This window comes from Melozone crissalis, unplaced genomic scaffold (genome assembly GCF_028551555.1).
Source record: "Melozone crissalis strain CALT ecotype California unplaced genomic scaffold, PUWL_Pcris_2 ptg000012l_1, whole genome shotgun sequence".
Lineage (NCBI taxonomy): Eukaryota > Metazoa > Chordata > Aves > Passeriformes > Passerellidae > Melozone > Melozone crissalis.
In genome coordinates, this window is record NW_026535790.1 from 3,531,856 (window position 1) to 3,551,548 (window position 19,693).

At 41.3% G+C, this 19,693-nt stretch overlaps 1 protein-coding gene across 2 annotated transcripts in view; it reads left to right on the forward strand.

Annotated features, from left to right (window-relative positions):
• Positions 1-19,693, forward strand: part of RBFOX1 (RNA binding fox-1 homolog 1) — a 1,176,073-nt gene that overhangs the window by 112,147 nt on the left and 1,044,233 nt on the right. For both annotated transcript variants that reach the window (XM_054271085.1, XM_054271089.1), the window contains exon 2: positions 15,108-15,167. In XM_054271085.1, coding sequence (XP_054127060.1) covers positions 15,108-15,167 — 60 coding nt within the window. The remainder of the gene's footprint in view (positions 1-15,107; positions 15,168-19,693) is intronic.

Consider the following 19,693-nt stretch of genomic DNA (forward strand, 5'->3'; position numbering starts at 1 on the left):
GCTGTGTGTCCCAGTTAAGGATCACTAAAGCCCTGCCCAGGCTGGAGGAAGGTCCCCATGTTCAGCTGATGCAGCTCTTCCTTGGGATCTCTGTGGTTGAGGAGACCCTGAGGTGTTAGGAAGTCTCTTTTTCCCAGCCCCGAGACTGAAGGAGGAGTGAGGAGTTTTTGGCTGTGGTTTTCAAGGTTGTTTATTCTTTGTTATCTGTAACATTCTTTTTCTGACCTGCTGAGCTCTGTCTGGCAGGTCAGTCAGTGGCACACTGCCCACCCTCAGGGTGGTGGTATCTTTTTATAATAAAAACTACCTGCATTTTATTTGCAATAATTTTCCAATACCTATCACCTATGTTAGACAGTCTGTCTCTACCCTAAACCAATCCAAAAGTGCCACCATCACCCAGAAGATGGAGGGTAAGAAGAAGAAAGAAGGACAAGGCATGCCCAAATCCCTCCATCTTGGCTCCTGAACCCCCAATTCTAAAAATCTTAAAATTCTACTTCTCTATCTTGTTACAAACCAACTATCATTCTACTTAAAATCTTGTGGCTTGTAAATCTTCATATAAAGTTGATAATTGTTTCCATGGGTCAAAATCAAAGGCACAGTGTCTTGAACTTTGCGCCAAGGTCTCTGAGCCCCCTGGCAGGGGCTGGAGCCCTCCAGGGCACCCAGAGGGATGTCCTGGGTTCTGACAGCTCCTGGTAAATAAGGGGATTTATATCTCCTGAGATTTTTCATCCAGGAAGGTAAGGAGGTCTGTATTAACCCCAAATGTCTAAGAAATGTCTAATAATTTCTCATTTTCTGTTAGTTTAGGGTACAAGCAGATGAGTTTAGCTATTAGCAGTGCTGTTTTCTGGGCTGTGGCCACTGGCCCTCAGGTCCTGTGTGTGTCCTGTTGGTCACTGTCCCTGAGGCCATGGGCAGACACAGCCTGGGTGCAGTGCAGGTGGCCCTGCAGGGCTCCAGCCTGTCCCATGTCCCACAGCAGATGCTCAGCTGTCACTTCTGTGCCTTCCAAACAAATTCAATGACTTTCCCAGCTGCCAGTGCCCCATCCTGCCCAGCTGGGGCTGAAGAGAGGCATCTGTCCCCTGCACCCCTTTGCAGCTCATCTGCAATGGCATTTTCAGGAGCTTGGCTTCTCTTCCACCACACAGCCTGAACTTCTGTGAGATAACAATAATAATCCATGTTAAATATAAGGATCACTGTGACCTGAGGGCCCTGATCCATTCAATAAAGGCAGGTCCATCCAGGCAGTGCCTAGGAATGTGAATGCTGCCTTTTAAGAATATTTTCCTGTACTTAGGAGTTATTCCTCTTTACTTCAGCTACAGATCTTTCTCTCTTACCATATAAATCATTAAATGGATCTCAAATCTCATGTCTGTATTGCTTGAAACTGTGCATTAATTTATATTTTTTTCCTTTTGTAAGACAGGAAGACTTTTTAATTTTATTTTTAAAGAAATGATCAGTGAGTGCCACGTGAGAGCTGAACTCTGCTGTGACACTGGCAGCACTCATGGCCTGGCTGGGCAGCTGCTGTGCTCTAGCAGATGCTTCTTTTACCAGATTTAGGCTCTCTATTGTCTTCCCAAGCTCATTATTCTACCTGCTGTCTGTTTCCCTTTGTGCTGACAAGATCCAAGGCAAGGAGCTGTGCCAAGCACAGAGGAGCTCAGGTTTGTGTGTCCCAGGCTCCTGGGCATCCCTGCTGGACCAGGGCAGCTCAGCCAGCCTTCAGGTGACTTTGCTGCTGCCCAGGCTGCTGGCACAGCTCCACTGCAGCACCTGAGTAGGAGAAATGGCTGGTGTTCACTTCCAACCAAAGAAATCTTTTCCCTCATTCATAAATCATCATTTATAAAGATGATGATTAAATAGGCAAAAGTATTCTTGGTGCAACAAAAGAATTTTTTTTTGTTATGGCATGGATAACTTCAAGGATGTTTAGTTTTTCTTAAAAAAAACCCGAAATGTGCTACTAATGAACATAACTTAAAAGATATTTGGCAAGAACACCTGTAAGAAGGTGCTGATTCTACTACAGGGCACATCTGATTTTGTTGGGCTGGAAAAGCCAGTTCTTTAGGAAACCAATCCATAATTTGAAATATATTTAATTTTAGTCCTGTGATTTTTGTTCCATGTTCTAAATCTCCAATGACTTTGGCTATCAGGCTCTAAGAGGAGTAGATGAACAACTCTGTAGTTGCCAGCCCAGTGTTTAACACTTTAGGAATAAAATTTTAGGAATATGGTGTTGGTAGGTACAGATTGGATGTGTATGGAGTCCAAATATCAGAGTGAAAGCTGCAGATACTATGGACAGAAGAAGGCAAGTACAGACTTCTCTGGATCTCATTATACAGGAATAGTCTCCTCATTAGCTCATTTGACTCAAGCATTTCTCCTGCTGGGTTGCTATTTCTGGGTTCAAAGTGAAAAAAAAGGACAAATAATGTGTTTGCTCTTTGCTGCCATTAGTTGTTAATTATGTTTAGAGAGATATTTCTACAAATAAACCCTGTCTGTAGAAGTGTGAATGTATTTCCATCTGTATCAGCAGCAGTAATTCTTGGGAACAGAGGTCCTAGAGTGGAGTGGCAATGAGGAACTTGACATTGGAACACGCAAGAAGGGTTTTCCTGTGTCCTTCACCCAGAGAATCCCTGTGGCTCAGAGATCCTGGACACAGAACACATCCAGGATCTCCACACACAGGGCTGGGAGTACAAACTAAGCCAGGAGTTGATAATCTGAAAGACTGACCAGATTCTAAATTTCACAGCTGTCTCTGTTTTATGGGCCAGCTGAGAGCTCTGCATCTGAAGGGAGCTGCTACTGGGATTTGGTGCTGGAGCCAGAAGCTCCATCTGTGGTTGTGCTTTCCAGGCTTGGATTAAATAACCAGCTCCTGAAAGCTGGATAAAGCTCATCTTTGGGAGCTCTGAAATGACCAATTGCGCTCAGGAACAATTCTCTAGTCTTGAGGGCTGCCTTGCCTAGGTATACATGTGGTTAGAAATAATTAGGTATAGAGATCCTTTAAGGTTTGATCCACCAATGCTAAATATCCCCAAAGCAAAGAGGCCTGTAAATACATGTGCATATCTGTCTATGAATATTAATGATTCAGGTGCTGCGCCACTTTCCAAAATCGTTGAAAAATTCAAGGTCTTTCACATTCAGCTTCACCTTCAACTCTTGTCATGCATTATCTACCCAAAATTATGTAAAATAGCAACTTTTATTCATTGTATTACTGTGTGTGAGTTAAGACTCACTCAAAAAAGGAGTTGCTGAGATTAAGGAAGAGGAAAGCTCTGAAGCTGTACTGGCAGTCTTTAGATGCAGGAAAAAGTTGCTGCAGAGACTCAGGTAATGATAATAATGCAGATCCACGGGGGAAAAGAGCAAATGGTAATGGGCTTAAATTGTAGCAAAAGAGATCGAGATTTGGCATTAGGAAAAGCTTTTCAAAGGAAATGGAATAAATGAATTGAGGAAAGTGGAGTTTTCATAACTGAAGGCTTTTAAAACCAGGTTAGATGGATGGCCCTAAGGAATGACTTGAGTTGTATATCCTGCTTTTGGAAGTTAATTAACTGTCTTATTCTTCTGGCTCCTATTTTATTTTCTTTGATCCTGTTTCTTTCTCTTTGTGAATGTTGTAGTGTTCAGAAAAAGTTATTGGTCAAATGTACTATCAAAGGAAAACAGTTCATCAAAAAACATTGTTTCCAATGGCAGTAAAGCCCCCAGATATTTTCCTGGTTACTTATTTTCATTAAATAATGAAAGTCAAGTCAGCTCACTTAAGTCTTGCTCTGGAAATTCAAGGTTTGTTTGCTTTTTAATTAGAAAAAAGCTCTAATTGTAAACTAGGAGCAGGAAACTCCTGTTGCCCATTGCACTGCTCTTTAACCTCCTTAGCATCTGCAATGTAGAGCCAGCTTTTGAAACCCTGGACAATCGGTTAATTATGAGGAAGAAGTTATTGTGAGCTTTGCCCCGCAGCAGTGGCTTTTGTTGAAGCTGGCAGAGATCAGCAGGACACCTCCGTGATTATCCTGGAGCTCCTGTGGGGTCGGGAGCCTGCCCTGGGCTGGCAGTGTGGCTGCTCTGTTGTTACAGGAGCGCACTGCTGTCACACAGCTCCCGGCTCTCTCCTGCTCTCAGAGCTGCCAGTCTTTGCTCTGGGTGGTTTCTGCACCCCCTGCCCTGCCAGCAGCAGCTCAGCCCCAGGTGAGGGATGGGAACACCAGGCTGTGCCTGGGACTGCAGCTGGCAAAGCCAAAGCAAAGCTTTGGGCTTGAGGTGCTTCAAAACAAAGCTGATTTCCTCACCAGGACAGGGGAAGGGGCTTGGTAGGGAATGTGATTGTTTGTGGTAGTTAAACAGTGCAATTCCATCCTGTTTAGCTCCAGCGGACTCACTGTGCTGAGTCACTCCTGATTGCTTTATGCAGAACATGCTCTGCCTGTGCCTAAAGAGGGTTATTAAAGACTGCTGAGTACAGAGAGCTTTAACAAAGAGATCTCAGAGTAAACACTGACATTTGTTACTGCCTCTGTTTAGCACTGCTGAAAGTCCCTGGGAACTTGGGAAATTGAGCTGTCAGATCTACGAAGATGAAATGAAACTTTGTTCTGTGCCTTCAGTCCCTTAGGAAAGTTTTTCAGGTCATTTAGTGTTAGTGCTGCTAGGAGAGCTTATTATTATTTTCCTAAAAATTATTCCCTTTTGTTGATAAATGCAGAGTGACAACTTGGCATTGCTCTCAGTCCATTTCTGTTTGGTTAAGGCAATGCCTGAAGGACTGACAAGGCATTTTGCAGGCAGCTTGCCTGGGCTGTGGGCAGGACAGCATGAGTGATGGGTGTCAGATGCAACCACTGCTCCTATTGACTTGTGAGCTGTAGTTAAGCACATTCACAGGATGACTTGGCAAGAAAGCACAAAATGTTCTGGGAGCAAGATTCACTTTTCACTATTTCCAGCTGCTGTTTAAAAAAGAGAGAATTCACGGGAGCGATGGAATGACACTGAAGCCAAGGTTTGAATCTTAGAAACTTAGACTGGGCCCTGCCTGAGATTTTGTCAGTCTAATTTGTAAGGAGGAAAACCTCAGCGTTTGTAGAAATCTTCTTAACACTTTGTTTGGATTGCTGCTCGAGTGAGTTTTTGTAAAATGTGGATATTGTATTGCCAAGCAATTTCAGAGATATAAACGTGGGCTGTTTAAAACACAACAAGTTTTCACCCTGAAAATATTAGCTGTGAATCAGAAAAACCCCAAAAGGCTTCTCAGTTTTCATAGTGATTTTCAATTCCATGACTAGGGGAATTCTGAGGCCGAGAAGGCTAGAAGGATGAAGAGTTGAACTAGGATTACTGTTGTGGCAAAGATTTGTTTGCAGGTGATGGGTTCTTGTTCTAGGGCTTTAGGGACTTAAAAATAAGGATAGAACAGCTCTGATCAACATTTGGCTCTCAGTATTCCCTGTTGTATGAACCTGGGGGAAGAGAGAGCTGCCATCCCTGCTCTGGTCAGTATTTTGGGGTTAGTCCTGTCCTGCTGGGGTCCAAGTTCTGCAGGTTTTACCTGTCCCTCATTCCCCCTCCTCCCCAGCCATGCAGGCACAGTGGGGAGGACTCTGTTCTCAGCCTTCCCTTCAGTAAGAGCAGAGCTGGGAAGATGGAGCTGCTCTCTGCACTGCCCTAGGTGTTGGAAGACTAAAAATGTAACACAGGCTTAGCATTAAATTCATGTTTCCACCTTCAGGCAGCTGCACTGTGAACAGTGGAGCTGCAGTGCTTATCAGTACTTTCCTGATATAAAGGGGTATTATGGCTCCTGGTATCAAGCCCCACAATCTGCATGCAGGATTCTTTTCCTGTAAGACCATAATCTCTTTTCCATTGCTTCCTCAGTGCCTGAGGAGTGAAAGAGTGAAGGCCAAAACATGAAATGTGCCAAAATCCACTGTTCCTCTGGACATACAGCAAGAAATCCTCACCCTTTATTACAGAGATGTTATTTACAAGCTGACTGATGTTAATGGATGCTTCACCACATGTAAAGAAAACTGTTTTCTTTGGGACATTAATTTTTGGCTCTGTGTTCATTTTCCTGAGTATCTTTTTCTGACAATACTCCTGCCAAACAGTGAGCTCTAATACTACTGTGGTTATTTTTTTAACTAGATGCCATTTGATTTATAATCCAATAACTCTAATTTAAGAATCAGTAAGATCCAGATAACACAGCAGGTCCCAGGTAGAGCAACTTCCCATGTAAATTCAGCTTTAGTAAATAACCAGGGGGCTGGTTGTATATTTGAAACAGATCAAAACACCAGGAGCCAGGCTGCTGGAATGTACCTGCTGTGGGTGGGGCAACATTTGGACAAACAACCGGAGATATAAAACATAGATAGTTCATCTAGATTTGCAACTGGTTGAATTTCAGCTATTTCCTGTGGGTATGCAGAAGCAGAGAGGTTTGCAGTGACTGGAAGTTGTGGTGTTGTCCTGACAATGCTGAATTTTCAATGCTGAAGTTGTGGTTCTGTCCTGCCCAATGCTGAATTTTCAGTGCTGAAGTTGTGATGCTGTCCTGACAATGCTGAATTTCTATCCTAGGCAGACAGGGCCCACAGCATAGCCCACATATATTTGAAACAAATACTTATTTGAAACCAATATTCAGCCTTTTCTCCTGCTGCTGTCAGAACACACCTGCAGCTGCATTGTGGCTGTCAGAAGCTGTGCATGAGCTCGGGGTAGGATGTCCTCATTCATTTTGAGTGCAGTCACAACTTTTTGCTCCATGTTCCAACATCTTAGAGCACTACAGAGACGCTGAAAATTCTGGCAGAACTCATTTGGCTGCTGTTATTCCACATTCCACAAACATGCCATGGAAACAGGCTTGCCCCAATGGCAGAGATCAGGGAGTGCTTATGGGGAATGAATACAAGGATTTTGCCTTAATTTCTATTCTTGGTGCATCCATTCTCTGCATGTTTCAGCATCTTCTCAGAGCATTTCCCTTCCTTCTCTCTGGTTGCTATGTTTTACTGCTGTTTTTCTTTAGCTGACAGGTTCTGTGGTACATTAACAGCAGCTACATAATTTCATAGCTTGTATCCCTTCATAAACTCACTGTCCAAAGTATTATTTCCTTGCAAGAGATATAGATTTATTTTTCTTAAATATACAAATTTTAAATTGCCCTCAGGACTCGAGCCATTTATTCTTAAATTGAATCTTATTTATTGTAATCCAGTTCCAACTGATAGAGCATTCCTCATATTATTCTGACAGAAATAAACACAGAGCTGAAGTGCTATCTTGGCAGAGTTATATGAGCTTGTAATAGCTGCATGCAACTGAATTTTCATTTCACTTTATTTATTGGAAAGCTATCCTAGGATTTTGAATTGATTCCTCACTTTTGTTTGCATTTATATGTATTTCTTCAATAAAAGGAAGAAATTTCATGTTATTTCAGGCCTCACCAACCTTCCTGAAAAATAACATGACTGCTAGTATATAAGGAAAATTGAAATACTTAACTGTAGTTTTGCTATCCATGCCAAAAGAAATCTGCTAAGGCAGCAAGTGTTCAGGGCAGAAGGTGGCTTGGAATTGCAGGAGGGGGTTGAAATGGCATTCAGAGAACAGGAATTATAATGTTTTAACAAAGCACAGGTGGTGCATATGTTTAATTGTCCTGTGAATGAAGCAGACCTGGGATTACAATACTCTGGGGGAGCTCCCCAGAATGCACAGAATGCTGCCCTGATAGAGCTGAGGGAAGGCCTTTGTCAAAAACCACAGCACTGGGTGTAATGCAGTAATATTTCACATCTATATCCTCAACAGTTCTTATTTCACAGTGATGGAAGCAGAGTCCATGGGCTCTGGTAGCAGGAAGGGACGATGAGAATGCTCTGGACAGGGAGGTGATGCTCTGTGGTGTCACCAGGGAGCTGAGGAGCACTCAGCTGTTTGCTCATGGCACTGAAAGCAGAGCCACTGTTTAGCCTGTAACAACTGCTAATTCTCCCCAGCAGTGAAATATTTATATTTTGAGTCATGACTCTGTCATGTCAGACTGGCAGCAGTCCCTACAGAGCAGATTTATATGCAGGTAATACAGCAAAGACTGGACAGGAATGTTCTGGTCTTTTTTTTCCTGAAAGACTCCATGTAATGCTTGTTAATTTTACAGTAATAAAAGAGATACCAGTTCTAAATAAGAGAACTTCACAGTCACAGAATTGTTCCCAGTAATGTAACAATAGCCTTATATTCATTGTTTTCTGAAGTCTCAGCTCTAGAAACTTCATCATAACTTGTCTAAGCATTGTGAGGCAGAAAAATGTAAAGTGAGTGGTGGATTGCTGTAGCAGAATGTTAGTGCTTAGATTTGAACAACCTTGCACAAATATGATACATATATATATATATAGATATAATATAAATAATATTATTATATGTTATATAATATAATAAGTTATAATACATAATAATATAATAATATTATAGATAATATCTTATACATAAATATATATTATATATATTCTAGATAAATAGATATTATTTATAAAAATACATAAATATAGACATAAATAATATATATAAATATTATATATAGTATATAATATATACATGTGTATATATATATGTATATATATATATGCCAGAGAGTGACATGAAAAGTATATTTTGTGAGGAGCATCCTGCAACAGTGATCAGGTAGGTAACAGATTTAAAATATAATAATTGACTTAAAATTCTGTAGCATAAGGAATATTTCTGTGCCTGGGGGAACAAATAATGTGGATATATCCTTCAGCTGATCTTTTGCCTTTAAATCCACTTAATGAAAATGTTGGCTAGTTGGTGAATTAACCATTTCCTGATGGAATGCAATGGGAGAATATTCCTGTGAGATTTCCATCATTGTTCAGGATTCTGAAGCTTCATCTTGGCACATGGAAAAGCTAATTTGATAATTTTCCGTGAAAAATTTCCTTGTGTGTTTTGCACTGCTGTTTCAGCTGTGCATCTGCAGGTAGTGGTTGTTTCTTTCAGCTTTGGTCGGTGAAATCAGGAATCATTGGAAACATTTTCCCAGGCTGTTTGGAGTAAAGATAAACCCAGCTGGGTTAATCTGAGCTTCTAGCAAAGAGAAACTTTTGATTTCTTATCTGAACTCAGCTGCAGTGTCACTGGGGCTGTACCAAGGGCTTGTTTGAGATCCCTGGGGACCTCTGCTGCTGTTCCTCTGCTCTGTTCCAGCGCAAGGGCAAACCCTGGTGATGGTTATCACTGCTCTGCAGATTCTGCTCCTGATTGTCTCCTAATGCTCCCAGATAAATGTTCCTGAGTGACTTGTAGGTGACTGAAATCTCCTGCCTCAGTAAACCTAAAGTAATTCTGCTCAGGAGATAATGGGCAATGTCAGACATGCTCATCTGTGCCCTTTGTGATTACATTTTGAAAGTATTTATTTAACTCTCCACTTGTTTTGTCTTTTTCTTCACCTTGATTTCACAGCAGATCCTGCAGTAATTTACCCACTTCATGGGCTGCTGGAGGATTAGGAAATACAGAATCATTCAGCTGAGCAGGAATAGTTAGGAATATTCTGGGTTTCTTCTTGCACTGCTTATATTCTTCATTTTTGGGAGACGTCCCTCCCTGTTCTTTACAGGGCTTCATTGTTCAGGATTCTGAAGCTGCATCTTGGCACGTGGAAAAGATAATTTCACATTAAAAAAACCTCCTTGTGTGTCTTAAACTGCTCTTTCTGCTGCGCATCTGAAGTTAGGGGTTGTTTCTGTTCCTTCAACTCAAACAATTAAACCCTTTTTAAAAAGTTGCTCTTTTCTTGTGTTTCTAATCTTTTGAGCCCTTGGACAGCCATGCCAGGCTTCTGTTTGTTTGTCTGCTGTGGAATCTCATGCTATTAGACACATTGAACAACAAAATGAGTATTTGTATGATTTTAGATGATATAACATTAATATGCTTATCACTCCTACTAAATCTCATCCTTGTTTCTTGACTCACTGAATCAGTATATTGGCAGCTCCTGACTCACAGCCATTATCCTTGGCTTGTGATAGTGGGATTTCACAGAGAAGTTTGCATTAAATAGGATTCAGGACCATGGATTTTAAAAATGAAATATTTTCTTCTATCCAATAAATAAATGAATTTTTTCCTGTGATTTTATATTTTCCAATTTATTTCTATGTAACCTTTGACTTAGTGAGTGTTATCTGAAGGAAAAGGTCTGCATTCCTTTTTGCTAGTGCATCATCATAGGGGAATCATTGCACTCTATAAATATATGAATATATCAGAGTTGATTAAATTATATTTTGATTATTTGGTGAAATGTTGTCTTCCAGATAAAGGTGAATACATGCAAAGTCTATATAAGTATGAAAATGGCTCCACATTCCAGTGCTAACTATGAATTGTGGAACAGGGATGGTGTGTTTTCCCTGCTCTAAATGATAGAACTGGGATTTGTTTTCTCTTTGGACACAGTAGGAAGGTATTTCTGCTGTGTAGAAAAAACTCCTCAATAATTCCAGATTCATGCAATAAATGCTGGGAAGGCCTTGGACGCAACCTGCTGTTGCCCACAATTGAGAGAGAGCTCTGTTACTGTGACATTTCTGCATGGAGCATTGTTCTTTGTGAGCCTGAGGATACCTGGGGCTGTTCCCTCTCCTGGATATCCTGGGTATCCTATCCTCTGTTAGGGAAGCCACAATCTGATCCTGCTTTAAAGGGTTCCTGTGTCAGACCATTCTCTGTAAATTGATTTCAGTTTGCTGTCTGCTCAGCCTTGTGCATCCTCATGTTCTCAGCCCTTTTCAGAAGCCTTCAGGACATTTTGTTTTCATTAGAGAAGTCTTACAGGAATCTGAAGTCCCCATTTCCAGAATATCTGAATATTTGCTCCATTCAGGAACTTCTGTTGCTTGGATATTGATTGTTCAAATTACCTTCTACTGGGGACCCAGAGGAACAGATAAAAACCTGTCAGGAACTTTGGATTTAACAAAGCACCAGCACTGCTGTGAACTGGACATGGCAAAGGGAAAATAGTTGTATTCATCTGATGGGAAAGAAGAACCACAGTGGGGAGGAACACAGTGGCCAGGCCACCCAGTCCTGGGGCTTTGGAGCTGTCTGTTCCAGCCCAGCAAGGTTACAGAGTTCAAGGCAAATTTTCAGGAGAAGGACATGGATCTCCAGCCTCTTCAGAGCCACCAAATGCAGTCTTGTGCTACAAGGAGAGCACATGAAGTATATTTAAAAGAAAGATTGGACAGCTTTTGACCAAAAGAGAAATAGATTTCCACTTAAAAGAGGAATAAAAGAGAATATTTCAACTAGTTTCCCTTTTCTGAATTCTAGGATAGGGGAAAAAAGCCCCGTTTTCTTATTTCCTATTTCCAGTCTCTGCCATTCCACTCTGCTTTCCAATATAAGGAAAGATTCCAACAAAAGGAAAGATTTCCTCTTGTTCCTACTGTTTTTTGTCCTTTTCCCCTTCTCTGGAGCTCAGCTTGAGGCTGCTGACCCTTCATGGATGTGAATGCTCCCAGCAGGGAGCTGGGACTCCCTGGATGTCCCCAGGACCTGACAAGGCACAAACTCCTTGCAGAACCTGCACACCCCAGGCTCCCCTGGCTTTATTTTCTGTGCAAAGCCTCGTGCTGATGATGAAGAGGAGTGATGAGGAGGGCCTTGCTCTGGGGCTTGTTTGCCAGCCCCACTTGGTACCCTGCAAATCAGCTGCCCTGTACCATCCAGCACCCTGATTTATGTGAGACATCACGTACTGATGCCTTTATAGACAGCAACTTAGTGTTTCAGAGGAGTCTGCATGTTACAAAAAGGGCAGCAGGTGTTATTTAGACTAAATTGACCTTGAAATTGATTTCTTTATTTTATGACTTACTGAGGGGAGATTAATACTTTTTTTTTTTTTCTGCAGCCTGAAACAATTTACATGGTAATAGAAGGCATAGTCAGTCAAATAAATTGCTGGAAGTAGTGGTGTTCCAAGAAAGAAAATATGGATCTTACTTGCATTGATTCCTTCTATCCCCAGGGAGTAGCTAAGACTTTTAACACTGGGGAAAGACTGCCAAAATTTATTTTTCCCATTAAAGTCAGAAGAATGGAAAGTAATGTCTGTTAGCTGACATTTAGTCCAAACTTTCAGTTTGAGGGGTGGGGAGAAGGCTGTGCCCCACATAAAATTTAGGGAGTGTTTTATTGCTATTTCTTGATTTCTCTAAGGGCAGATGGGCAGTAATGGGAATCATAAGAAACTTCTGGAAAGCTTGGCATGGGCACAGCACAGCTGCCCTTGGTAACAGAACAGACCCTGAAAATAAAATAGCTTGTAAATGGTTGTTGCAATTCCATCTTCGAGTACCAAGTAGAAATCACCTCAAAATACAAATGTTAATGGAAACAAGAGACTCAAAAGAAATTACCTGGAGGAGGCACTGATAGGAACATGAAGTGTAGCTCTACAGGAGGGAGAAAGTTTTTGTTTATTGTGCTGCTGCAGCGTTGAAACTGTGTAATTTCCATTTTCCTGCAGCCTCCAAGACAAGTGCATAGTTAAATGATTTGTCAGTGGCACAATACTCTGCATAACCTGAACATGTACCAGATATTATTGTGACACATTACCTGAAAATGAGTGTGAAAGCAACTCCACAAACCAATTTTTTGTTTGCTGTAAATACAGAAATGGTGTAGAGGAAAGTGTCTTAGATGTGAAAATCATTATGATGGGAATTAATCTCCTTTGTCTATCAGAGCTGAATGCTGCTGTTGCAGCTGGAGTGAGGGAATGGTGATTTCAGGAGAAGGGGGTTTGGTGCATCCCAGTCCAAGCCCCTGGAATTACTGCAGAAAGGATTTGGGTTCTTGCTAACAGGTTTAGATTAATCTGGATTGTTGTTGGAATTCTCTGCCCCCCCTAAAAACAACCTAAACCTGAGGAGTTTTGCTATTTTTGCTTTTATTTTCTGCTTCAATGTGCCTGGATTTTCACAGGTGGTGAGGGAGTTATTAACAGGGAGCACAGCACGAGCTTCCCAAGGAGCTGTCCCACATGCAGCACTGGCCTAAAGCTGTTTATTAATTTGTTACTGCTACACAGAGCTGTGCAATGCTTAGAGATTAGCTGGCTTGGGGAGGAAAAAGAAGTATATTTGCAAAATAGCTGCTTAAAATGTCATATTTATTTGGAACTCGGGGCATTGCCTTTTGGAAGGGTGGTGTGAAACAAAAATGTGTTGTCTCTCTGCCTCTCCTAGGGAGTTTCCCAGGAGGAACAGCCCTGTAAAAAGGTTAGTTTGGATTGCCCCAGTCCTTCCTGAGCACTGTGAAGCTGTGATCTCAGGGAAATGGTGCAGCCTGAGGAGCTCTGGAGCCAGGGGAGAAGGAAATGGGCAGGGAATACCAAGAGCTGCACATCCATCCTGCAGCACAAAGCAGGAGCAGGGACACAAGGGAGGAGAGTGAGAGGAGTGAAAACCTGAAAAGGCAGCAAAGGCACAGCAGTGGGTAAGGGTAGGAAGGCACTGTGACACCACCCAGGGCTGGAACAGAGATTTGCTTGGTGGTTTTCTTCAAGGTTGGTCTCAGTTTGCAGCTTCTTAGTGGATAACAGTGACTGCTATCCTCTATGGAAGACATGGAATTGGGCTGCAGGGGTTTGGGAGGTGATTTTGGTGGTACTTTATCTATTGACACCTTGTGAAGTTTGTTTATTGGCGCTTCCGTAAAGGATTTGGTGTTTGCAATGGCTAAATGGAATGGACAGTGAGGGATACCCTAATTTATACAGTTCAGAGACTTGGGGATACTCAGGATGAAGGATGGACAATTACTACCAGCTCCCTGAAATATGATCTGTCTCCTGGGTCATAGCACATCTCCTATAAATAAAGGCTCTAGAAGCTTTATAAATGGAGGCATGCTTGATGATGATAATTAGAAGTTTATAGCAGTTACTCTTTGCTGTCTTGGATAGATAGGCCTCAATTTCAGCTTATCAGACTTTAATTCCCAAACAATAGGGGGAACTGCGTAGCTTGGCTTGCCATGTAAATCTGATCTTTATTGACAGGGATGGCATGAGAAGAGGAGGCCAGCCCTGGGAGCCTTTTCAAAATACAAATCTGAGTGTAATGGCTGTATTTATTAGGGGAGAGGCAAGAATTTGGTGTGCTAACTCTTTCTAACATATCCTTTTAAAATCAGAACTGTTTTAATTACTGCAGACTTGCACTTGAATTTATTGCACCTGTGTTTAGACACTGTGGCATTTCCTTTCTATCACCTGTTAAAAGCCCCTCCAAGCCTCTGTTTCTGTATTATCTGCAGTAACAGCAGAGTGCTCAGCTTCTTCTCCTGCCCAGGCCCCAAACTGCTTTGTGACTTGTGGAATGCCAGCCGGGCTGTAGGAGAAGCTTCCTGAGGGGTAAAAAATGAAGGATTTTACATTGCTTTAGGGTGCACCTAGATGGAGACGTGACAGACGAATGGTGAGGGAGCATAGCCATGGGCTGCTCAACCTGTGCTGCAGGGCTTTGGAATAGCATTTACAGCACATACACCATGGTCCCTCTGATGGAATGGAGAGTCATTTGTCATCAGATGCTGAGAGAATTTTGAATGACTGGGAAACTGTCACCCAAATTTCATGTGCAGGGCTGGTTCAGGAAGTGCAGTGGAGCTCTCTCCTGAGTTTCTGAAAGGCAGAAATCCTGTCCTTCCACCCCGCTGCCTTCCAAAAGAGACATCAGGCTGCTTGGGGATCATTATGGTAAAACCAAAAAAGTGTGTAATTCAGTCAGAAGGGTCTAAGGCACAAGCTGAACACCAGTGAAAATCTCCATAATCAAATGTTTCACTAATGGCACCTCTGAGTCTAATCACAGTGGTGCTCAATGTTGGTCTTTATTCCTGACATGTAAAGTGCCATCTATTATCTTTAATCTGACTATTTTTTTCCCCCTTTCTCTTTTCAGGACTATAAATCTGATGTTATGACTCTGGTTTCCAGTGCCAAGAACAGTCCTCAAGGTCCAGTAAGTAAAGCATTTTGCTGAAGAGATTAGATTTTGTAACTGAGTTTAGATCTTCTTTTAAATTCCTTCAGTCATCAATCACTGGCACTAACTCTTACCTGTGACACCTTGCTGCTTTTGAAGTGACTGCACTTGAATTGGCTTAAATGCTCTTTAATATGTGAATATGTAGTACAGGGAATATCTGTCTTAGCAAAGAGAGGCAAAGTGATTAGAATTGTTGCAGTTGGGTTCATTAATAGCCCCGTGGCTCTCTCTTTGTGCTATGAATTGTGTCACCTGTGCACTCAGAGGGGCTCCAAGCTGTGTCCCTGCTCTGAAAAATCAGAGGAATGGGAGGGTGGGGTATGACTGGAAACACCTCTGGAATTCCATGTTATAGTGAGGAGGGCAGGTGCAAAAAGAGAAAGCAGAAATTTGGGTGAGATCAGAGCAAAGCGTTCACAAGGGCAAGGCCCCTGCTGGATGGAAACTGAACAGGGCTGGACCAAAAGGGATCTGCCTTGTCCTGGCCTAAAGGCTGGGTATAACCTACCCTGTCTGTGCTGCATGCTCCATTTTCTGTATAATATCCCATTTTGGCAGGAAATGTGTGCCACAAACCAAGGTTATGCTGAGGTGCTCTGGATTTACAGCGCTGTCTGATTTACAGAGGGGCTGGTGGTACTCAACACAGGCTGATGTCACTCAGAGTTAATCATTCACTGCAGTAAAGGTCCTTTAATATGTTTTTTGGTCTCTCTAAAGCAGTAATATTGTGCTACAGGCCTTTCCAAGTGCCTCTCCTTGGATAGTGCCAGGAATTGAAATGATGTCACTGTGAACACTTAGTTTGGGTATTTCCCCCCCTCTTTTTCAGATTATCTCATCTGTATCCCCTCAGACTCGAGTTTGTAGGAGTGTGGATTTATGCCAGAATAAGGAAATACTCAGTATTTTGAATGTCTGGCAACCCCCTTCTCCCTGTTTGCATGGATGATTAATGCTGTTTTAAACATGAACATCAACCATTAACAGCTCCCTGAAAGGAGGAGGTGGTTGGACCCTCTCCAAATGAACACTGTCTTTCAGTTGGAAATCTCTGGCTTGGAAAGTGCTTAGTCACACCAACGGAAATACAAAAATATCTTAAAAAGTGGAAATGCATACAAGAGGTTTTTAGCTTCTCTGATGATTTGACAGGATCCTTTTTTTACTCTGTATAGTAGGTTTTGGAAGAATATCTTTCCATAAGTCTTCCTGCACTGATGCTTTTTGCTGGAACATTTTGCTACACAAAGTCACAGCCTTTCTGTTGGTTTGTCAAAAGTTAACTTTGAGAATGATGTTCTGAGAGGTGGAGGTTTATTTTTAGGAACTTGTTTTTTTTGTGCTTCATATATTTGCATGGAAATTAGGTTTGTGTCAGTTAAAAAGGAATGTTTTGAAGAATGATGTAGTGTTTCTCCGGCTGAATGTGTTCTCTGAACTAAAAAATGTTTTTACAAGTGCAGAACAAGATTTGATGAACACCTGTCATTTTGTACTGAGAGGGTGGGGGCTTTACTGAATTGCTTGGTCAAACTGTCTCAGAGAGTTCTATTTTTATTTTTCTTATTTTTCCTGTGATTGAATCCTTTTGTTGTCTGTAACAAAGTGTCCTCAGACATTGAAGTAGTGACTTAACAAACAAGATTTCAATTGTCTTCCTTGAGCCTCAGTAACTTGGACTTTAATTATTTTTTGCTCATTTTTGAGTGATGGAAAGAGTTCTAGAGACACTTTTAGGAATGCATTTTAATGTATTGAAGAGGGTTGTGATGAGAAGAGGAAAAGGTTTCCTGTTTTCCATGATATTTCTTATGCCACACCACAATGGCATAAAAATAATGAGTTAGGAGTTGAGCTTATTGCTCTTGAAATTACACTGTCTCTGTTGTTGCTTGGAAAATTGTTTGTTGTGATGGATGAGGAGGAATACGTAGATTTTTCAAGTGTGTTGCCAGATCATTGCTTATAGAACAGTCTGGTAATAAAAGGAGAGTTGACAGATGAGAATTCAAATGGACCTGAGAACGAATTATTGAATAATACCCTAGTTCCAGGGCCTGAAAAGCTTAATTCCAGTTTTTTTTTTTCTTTTTTAAATAATTGTTAGCTGCTTTTCCTGCTCTGAGTGACAGATCCTATATGAAAGTCTAATGCAGCTCAATCTCAGGCTGAATTCACTCCTGTGTTGCATCACTGAGACTGCATGGAAAGGGCTGGAGTCACTGTGATATAAAACTCCAGCAGGGAGTCAGATCTATCAAACTTCATGTTTCCTGATAGCTGGAGCTGCCTAATAGATTGTTTGTTAAATAATTCAAGATGTTTTCATTAAGCTGAGTGATTGAGTCTTTTAAAGCCTTTCTTTTGTTCTTAAATCTCATCAGGCAGTTGGTTGTACCTGCAGAGCTAAGAAAATCTAACAGAAGGAATTATTACTGGAAGCTTTAGGAAGTTGTAAAATTAAAGAGTCTGACAGACCATGGAGGGATGGACTTGGGCTGGATCCTTGGATTTCTGTCCCTTTTTCTTCTGGTTTCCTCTAAGTGCTGCACTCTTCTATCTGCCCTTCACAGTCTTTCTTAGGCTGCTTTAAATTCTCCTTCCTGCTTATTAAAGGTTTGTTTTCTAAAGTGCCTTTGCTTTTCCCCCAGTCCCCATTTCTCCCACTCTTGTCTATGTATTGATATTTGATAACAAATATCATGTACTGTTTTTTAATCAAGAAATGTTGAGAAGAGGTAGTGGGAGTAAAATAGAACTCTTCAGGGTAATTCAGGAGCGACAATAATGATTTTTGCTGAGAAATAAAATCGCTGCAAGAATTGCTGCCTGTGATCTGAATAGAAATGTGATAGTACCTGAAATTACTTCATCTCTACTGCTGCTTCAGGAGGGATATCTATTAGCTGGGGATAATGACTTGCAAAAAAAAGGAAAGAATGTTGGATTTCTTTAAATTTCAGATTCCTATTGAATAGAATGTGTGTTAGCATCCTTTAAAAATATTAAATGAATCTGTCACTAGCAGGGAGAGAACAATAGAACTGAAAGCAAAAATAAGTCTTCCCTGAGCATCATCAGAGAGCATTTGTATAATGGGTTGGGTGGGAGGGGAGAAGGGAAAGTGCATTGTGCAGGCATCTCAAACAGTAACACAGAGCTGATCTAACTCGTGCCAATAAAACCAACAAATCAGGAGAATATCTGGCTAAATTTGGTTTTATTTCTCAAACTCATTTACACTGAAAATAGAGGAAACTATCTCATCTACTGAAAAATAGAGAAAATTCTTTACAGCTCTGTCATGAGGATCAGAGAGTGGTTTATGATGAGTATGAGGGGAAAATTTTACTTGAGGTGCTTATTGTGGGAAGATTTTGTAAAGTTTTCCATCTCATTACTGATTTGGGAATGCAGGCAGATGAAATGTTGCTGTGTTAATGCACAGCAGATGGGAGAAGTCAGAAGCAGGTACAGAATGCTGAGTTCTGCTCCTTCCACCTCCATCTGCTCACAGTGTTTTGCTCCCATGGCTGTTCCATATATTATGGAGAATATTTCCACATTTTCTGGAAATGTCTCCTAGAAAATACTCCAGTATCATTTAAATGATGAGACAGTGTTACTATAAGTGGTTATATAGGGAAAATTCTCAAGTTACAAATATTACTTAGTGATGAATGAAGTTAGGACAAACCAGTTATTCCTAGATTCAAACTCCTGTAATATATTGACACCTTTTCCCTGTTCCAGCAGCCTGTACTTGTGTGTTGTTATTAAATCAGGTGCTGAATGTTGTTTATCAGAGTTAACCTTGCCTAGAGTGGTAATGGTGTGGTGTCTACAGAGCTGGAGCTGATTTATTATTTGTAGAGAAGCAGATCTCCAGGATAAGTCGACACTGTTGAGGTTTTGAGTTTTCCATTGATTAAAATTGAGTCAGGTGTCATCTTTTCTGGCAAGAGAGATGAAACTAAGAAATTGCCCTGTTCTCCCAGCCTTCCTTCATTTCACTGTTAGAGATTCTTCTGTGCTTGTGCTTTAGCCAAGGAGATGGGAGATTAAATAAAATAAGAATAAACCATTTCCAATAGCAGGAAATTCAAGTGCTAACAAGCAGGTGAATCCAGAGAGCTGCTGAAATGCCAGGTACGGTTTGATAAAAGATCCTTGAATCTGCTTGAATAATCATGATTCTGGTGTGGAAAGAAAAGCTGGAGTTAGACAGCAGCTAAGCACAGACACAAGACATGTCTAAAGAAGAAATTGGGTTCTTTTAGAAGGAAGTGCAGAAAAAGCAAAGGAGAAAACCAAAAGCTTTTGCTGCTGTTAGTAATGAAATTTTGGTATTTCTAAATACCGGAATTTAGTAGGCTTTCGGGGACGGGCTTGTGAGCATTCTCACAATACAAGAATAAATGGATGGAGGTGAAGAAAAGGCAGTGCCTGCACCAGAGCTGTATGAAAGGTGAGCAGAAGTTGATGTTCTTCACTGC